Source organism: Sinocyclocheilus grahami, unplaced genomic scaffold (genome assembly GCF_001515645.1).
Source record: "Sinocyclocheilus grahami isolate Dianchi unplaced genomic scaffold, SAMN03320097.WGS_v1.1 scaffold52.1, whole genome shotgun sequence".
Lineage (NCBI taxonomy): Eukaryota > Metazoa > Chordata > Actinopteri > Cypriniformes > Cyprinidae > Sinocyclocheilus > Sinocyclocheilus grahami.
Window position 1 is genome coordinate 1,436,280 of NW_015505231.1, and position 7,162 is coordinate 1,443,441.

Sequence of the window (7,162 nt, forward strand, 5' to 3'; positions counted from 1 at the left end):
GACATGGAGGAGACATAGTGCTTGGCCTGTGTGTCTCTAGCGCTCCTCCCTGACAATCATAGATGATATGAGAAAACAGAAAAAAGGGGAGGCACACGCAGTCAAATCAGAATAATGAAATAATGAAATAACAAAAACTGAGGGAGGGAGAAGAAAATAGAACCGTGAGCTAACGACATTTCAGCAAGCACTATTCATGATGTATTAGATTGTGTGTTTGGACATGCTCAGATGCTATATATTGAACTTCATAAATGCTCCATCTCTCTCAGTCTCGTTGTTGTGATAGCAGGAAAAAGGTAAATGATCTCACAAAAAAACACAAAGGCATTGGAATGTAGGGGGATTCCATGTGCCTGGGTGTCCTTTCATGGTCCAAAATTTACTTTTTACCACTACTGCCTCTAACAAGACAATTTAGAAAATTCAGCTGGCAGAAATTGTCCAACCAAACAAATATAATTTTTGTAGTATTTTTTTTATTTAATTCTTTTTAAAAAATATTTAAATAATTTTATTATAAAATGTATATATATAAAAAAACATGTAAAGAGTCATAAATGCCCTGCTCCATATAAAAAATGATGATCACATAAAACAATAAAAACAATGTTTCCTAAACATTATCTACAACTAAATAGCAATTAGGGCATTTTAACAAAGAGCCTGGATACACTGTTGGCCGTATATGGTTATGACACCGTATGGATTTTCTTTTTCCTCAGCAAAATTTTGACTGCATTTTCTTGTCTCAACATGTTCAAATTCAACAAAGTTTTTGAATAATATTTTTGTCACACCTGTAACAACAGAACATTGAAAAAATGTAAAAGAATAAGCTGTTAGAAGGCAAAATGGTGCTCCCTCAGGGGTGTATTTATGTGCGTTTGAGAAGAGAGGGAGGGAAGGAAAGAAGAAGAGAAGGAAGCTGGGAGGGATATAGAGAGAAAGAAGGTGACATGAGAAAAATTTGCTCTCTCAAAAACCTTCACAAAAAGCCTACACAAACGTGCGTATGGAGAAAAGGGACTTGTATATCTTATATATCTGTTTTTTTCAGGCCACATAATCAATTCCTAGGGCTGTTCCATACCAGAGAAAAACAGGAGAGAGTGAGAGCTTGGCAACTGAATCAAGGTGGTGGTCCAATGACATTTTCTTTTCAGGTTGACTTGATTTGATATGAAATCAGAAAGGTATATTACTGTTTCAGTGTGTTTTTCTGTGCTTTTCTGAAGACTGGGTTTTGGCTGGGGCAGTTTCCTTCTGTCAAGGCCTCATATGGCTTTAATATTCATGCTTCGCTCCATCTGATATGGGTTTTACAAAACAAACCACTTTCTCATGTGCTCTACCCTATCCCCGTCTTCACTCCTCCCATCTCTCACAACAGCTCATCAAAAAAACAATGGTATCAGAAAAAATCCAGAAAATAAAACAAAGATGAAAAATAATACATAATTGAAATTACTTGAATAAATGAATCAATATTTGTTCAGAAACGCCCCCAAATTAAAAGTTACTGTTTTGGCAGATGAGTGAATCATTACAGCAATTGATTCAACTGAGTTTGTCAGTGTTTCCAACATAGACTTGGAGGCTATAATTTTGTATCACCTTATTTTCTTCATAATTAATCAAACTAAATGAATCTGTTCAATTGACGTAAGCAACAAAACGTAAGCAACAAAAACTAGTGCACACAAGGAGGATAAGAAATAACATTTATTTAAGAAATAAAAAATAAATAAATAAAAGTGTCCTGTTTTCAGGGAAAAGAGTATGGAACTTGAATGAACTACAGGTAAAGAAAAGATTGTTGAAATAGTTGAGTGCTTTCTGTCTCTAGCACACACACGCACACCCTTACCCCTAAACCTACCCCTTACGGAAAACTACTGGCAATTTTTTTAATAAAAAACAAATTAAAAAACACCATTTTATGGTTTTTAAGCCATTTGGTTTACAGGGACACTGGAAGTGTCCTCATAAATAATGTTTATGTTGTAGTACCCATGTCATAATACACATACAGTATTATGTTCTCATTAACCATATATACCAGAAAACAGACACACACACACTATACAAATACCATCTCTCTTGACCAAATGTTTCCCAGGGAAAGTTTTTAATATATTAAAACCTTCTTATAGCAATCCTTTGGCTAAATTCTAAACTGTCTACTATAAAAAAAAAATAGGCGACAGGCATATGAGCGTGTGAGTAATGAGGGTAACTAATGGTGCAGGCTTAGCATTAGAATAGGAGTTCTCTCAAACCACCCCCACAACCCCCTCGCCCCCTAAACCAGTTCCCATCTGGATCCGGTGTCTAAACTCAAAGGTCACAACCCTGCTCTGACCTTTGACACACCCATTTTAGAGATCAGGTCAAGTTCAATAGTTGCCACACGCCAGACAAGTCCCCCTTATGAGAGGGAAACATGGCTAATCAATTACCAGCACATGCAGACAGGAAATCAGGCTTGTCTGATCTAAATCTAAAGGATTTGTTCTAACATATACATTAAAGTTTTTCATTAATTTTCTTTTTTTTCCCCCCAAAATGAAGAAAATGTCATATAGCTACATTGTTTACACTAGGCTTAAACTGAGCCTAAAAAAAACATTCCTATTAAATGTAGCCATTAAACTACACAAGAATGAAACCATACCCAATTCTGACACACACATGCCCACACAAAACAAAGACTGGACAGATCCACCCAGCCAAAATGTGACACTTCTCCTTAATAAATGAAGGTTTCACTCAAAACATAGAACAGGACAAAGAACATAGAACAGTCTCTTTTTTTTCTAGTTATGTTTAACAGCAGCACACTGAAAAGTAGCACACAGGAAGGAAAATCCTTGTCTTAAATACAAAATTTCTGGACACATTAGGCTGAATTTAATGTTAAAAGTTGTTAAAGTTGATACTCCAGTGTGCAGTCACATACATTGTAAGTGACATTTCAAAGCAATTACATTTTCAATGGTCATAATTTTAGGAAATCATTATTTGTTGCTTAAATGTTTTATAAGCATTCAGAAGAACAGCAGAGGTTATGCTGACTGATGTTTTGTTCAGTTTTGACTGAAGAGTTCACAAAGCACTGCAAGAGTAAAGACCAGCTTATTAACATTACACTTTACCGAGATCTGAAGAGAGGGGAAAATCACACAGAAAACATCTTCACACAGAGGGGAGAGAGAGAGAAGGGGAGGGCTAAGAGAGAAACAGTGCTGAATAGCTCTAAGGAGTAACTCTTGACTAAAAATGGTCTCTCTCTCACCTTGGTCTCTCTCATGCCAGGGTCTGCTGGCCGGTGAACTAGGGGACGGGTAGAAATCTGGTCCGGTGGGACTAGTCTCCATACTGTCCTCTTGGATCGTCTTAGGCCGCTTACTGCGGAGGACAGAATAACTTTTTTTTATGTGCATCAAAATTAAGAAATAATTATTTCTATAAAATAGTTCAATTTACAAAAATAGCTTCTGTTATGTTTGTTTAGCTGATCTTGGCAAAGTCTGGTTACAAAATCTTTCTTTACTGAAAATGGATCAAAATGACACCAAGACAAGGGGTTTAACTGTGTATGTGTTGTTTGAACATGCATGCTAACCTGCCATGAGGGGACGAGAGGGACCGGTGTAAACTCACTCCTGAGTTCAGGTCTTGATAATATGGCTGACTTGGCATGTCAGCCATAGGGAAGTTCACTCCTGCACCCTGTGTGATAGGAGCTGGTGAGAAAAGAAAGAGAGAAAAAACAGTGGTTTGGGATAGGTCGATATGTGGAGTATCTTACATCATACATTTGGCATGAAGAGTCAATCAGCTAAATCACTTTTGAAACGCTCTTTGTGTTAGATGCTGTTTTCCGGGTAACATTTGCATGAAGGCAAACCCAAACATGATTGTAGCTGTAACTCAATCTAAGAGAGAACAGCCTGTAACAGAATGAAAGGAGCTGTAACAGTATGAAGTGTGTCAGAGATATCATATCTACAGAGAAACCACAAGAGCCAGAGCACCATTCAGTGGTCTAACCACTGCCACTAGCCCCTTTGTTTACAAACAATAGCATGACACAGCTAGTTTAATCTTTTATGAAAAGAGAGCTCAATACTATATTATGAAAGGTACATATACCAAATTGTGTACATACCTTTCATAATATGCATAAGTGATTTATTAGATGGCTAGTGTACACTGTAGAATTGACACATATTTCATTGGCAGTATTTGTTTATTACGGCAGTGGTTTTTGTGTTCAAGGGAGCACACGTGGTAGAAACACAGGTTTCTCTGAAAACAAATGTTTGCCAACTACAAAAAAAGTATTTTAAAATGTAAATATTAAGTAAACATATATTAAATGTACTATATACTGTATAACCGTCCCTGAAAATAAAACAGAATAAAAATAATCACAATTACTTAATAAGGTATCAATTATGATATCTTATCCATGCAAAACCAAAAACATTCTTACTGAATTCAAGGCTTGTGTAACTGTTGGTGCAATTGTGTTAGTTTCATAATACACTTTTGTTTGTTTTCTCCTTTGCAGTAGATTGGGTAAGTAGCATCAAGTTTTAGCAGAATTTGTGTTCTCATGTATGACATGATATGGCCTGAGGGTCTGAGGTGAAAGAAACACATGTGAAATTACTGTCAGTCACTGCTGGCAATGAGCCCAGGACCTGCTGCCGCCACATGAATACAGTGAGCAGGTATGGCATTTGTACTTAAAATGAGCAATCACAACAATATGAAGAGTGTTCACTATAACCTTATCTGAACTGCATTACAGGAGGACACAATGGTCACTATATTATCTATTTAAGACCTTAAATTGGCAGTAAACTGGCAATTTTTTAAAGGAAATGATAGACCAACAATTTTTTTTTTGATGGTACATGCAGTATTCTCTAAGTCATATGGCTATAGTGCTGTTAATGCATGAATGCCTTTCCAAACAGCAGAGAATCATAGAAGCCACATTGATGGTAGTGTGTGTGTGTGTATGTGGGACAGATCGCGAGCGTTGTGTTACATTTAGGTGTGACATGGATCAGTTACAGCGTCACTGAGTGCATTCACCCTTAGAGTGAATACGAGTGTCTTTGTGTTTGTGTGTGTGTGTGTGTGTGTGTGCCCTGATAACCCCTTGGCAATTTGTACAAATCTTGCTTAAGGGCAAAACTGTCCTCAGCCATCAGAGAAAGATTCCTTCTGGAACATCTGTCATCGTCTTTGATGAAGGCAGGCATGTCGACACATAAACTACTGCGTGTTTGTGCACCAGTTTGTGCACTAGTGAACACACATACACACACGACTCACCAGACTGGATTTTCCACACATGTTCTGGGCAAGTCCCTCCCTTGCTAAATCAGGAATGCTTAGGCATAAAGCACACTGGTTGTCTTGCTCTGTATGTTTACTTTAGCTATACTTGTGGGATGAAACTGTCAAAACTATCTGTAAATTTTACAGAAAATTCCTTTGAAGACATCATCCCTAAATTCATTTGTAGATTATACAAAAATTTATACAAATATGATCATAAAATGGATATCAATTTTATGTTTCTATGCTTTTTTTTAATACTTGGGAGAGTCACATTTTTGATAATGTCCCAACACATATAGTCAAAAATGTCAGCTTGTCAGCATATATGAAGTGGTCCACACTATTTGAATGTCATGTTTTACATTAAATCTACTGACTTCAACAGATTTATCGCAGGCTTTACTTCTGTAAAACATATCTATAAAAAACAGTGTGTCTAAACTCTAAAAAAATGCACTGGGTGAAATATGGACAAACCCAGTTGTTTTAAATGTTTAACCCAACCTTCTGGGTAGTTTTATTTAACTAAACTATTGCTTAAAAATTATTATATTTTTTGTTTAAAATGATCTCAAATAGGTTTGAAATGAACATTTATTAATATGTTCAATAAATAATAATTAAATAATACAAATTTTAAACTGCTTATTACTAAATGTTCACCTTTTGATTGGGTTCAATTTAAGCCAGCCATATAGTAATTTTTAAACAATAGTTGAGTTAAATAAAACTATCCAGAAGTTTGGGTTAAACATTTAACATTTGTCCATATTTCACTCAGCACTGGGGTATGAAATGCCATTACTAACATACAGTAGTAAAATCTGTATGTGTGCGTGTGTGTGTGTGTGTGTAGAGAGAGAGAGGGAGACTTACTTCTGGATACTCTAATCAGCTCCGAAACACTAAAGACCCCTGATTTAACAAAGCTGTCTTCCAAGTAAACTGTGGGAGACAAGAGAATTTTCTTCAGACACATGTCCTTACTTAACACATACACATGAGGACATTTCAAATTCTGTGTATTTGGTAAGCAGGCATCTGAGTGAAAATATTTTAGTTTTCACAGATTAGATTAAACAAATAATCTTTTGTCCATATCACCATTTAATCTTTTTTTTCAGGAACATGACAACACTAACTGTGACTTGTAATATGTACAGACTAGATGGATTAGGTTCAGAGAAAGCCAACTAATACTTAACACTGCATTCCAGACTCATGTTTAAAAAAGACCAGCCCCACAGGGTCAGTCTCACAGAGCATGCCAGGATGTCCAAGTCTTTCCCACAATGCACCGCAAAGCCCAATAGGAAGTGCAATGAGGGCCAGGGTTTCCAAAGTAGCAGTACTAGTTGGGTCTGAGTTGTGGCCCGAGAGCTTTATTTTACTTGGCAGGGGCACAACCTACTCTTGAGGTAAATAACTAATTACACTCTCTATTATTTTCATTCTTTACACATTACATAGCAGTAACTTCCAAATAAAAATGGAAAGGAAAACACAGGTGAGTCCAAGGGAACCAACACAGGTTTAGCTGGCATGACGAATAGACACTGTTACGGGAACCGCTACTCGCTCCACATGCCATCAGCAAAACCTGCTCAAACTAAGATCTGACAGGACTGATGATGTTTTATATAAATAGCAATTTTTGTTTTTCTTGTAAAAATCACAGACATTACATGGTGGCTTTGCAGTTGACTTTAATTTGTGCTAGTATAATTATGGTTAAATCCAACATATTCTGATCAAATAAGCCTGTTTCTCTGAAAGAGTTGAATTTGAGGGCATTTAT

At 36.5% G+C, this 7,162-nt stretch overlaps 1 protein-coding gene across 5 annotated transcripts in view; it reads right to left on the reverse strand.

Moving 5' to 3' along the window:
- The window catches only part of LOC107583269 (nuclear factor 1 B-type), a 97,436-nt gene that overhangs the window by 19,653 nt on the left and 70,621 nt on the right, over positions 1–7,162 (reverse strand). For all 5 annotated transcript variants that reach the window (XM_016269431.1, XM_016269435.1, XM_016269434.1 and 2 more), the window contains exons 4-6: positions 6,241–6,309; positions 3,629–3,749; positions 3,299–3,411 (exon numbers count right to left, since the gene is read on the reverse strand). In XM_016269431.1, coding sequence (XP_016124917.1) covers positions 3,299–3,411; positions 3,629–3,749; positions 6,241–6,309 — 303 coding nt within the window. The remainder of the gene's footprint in view (positions 1–3,298; positions 3,412–3,628; positions 3,750–6,240; positions 6,310–7,162) is intronic.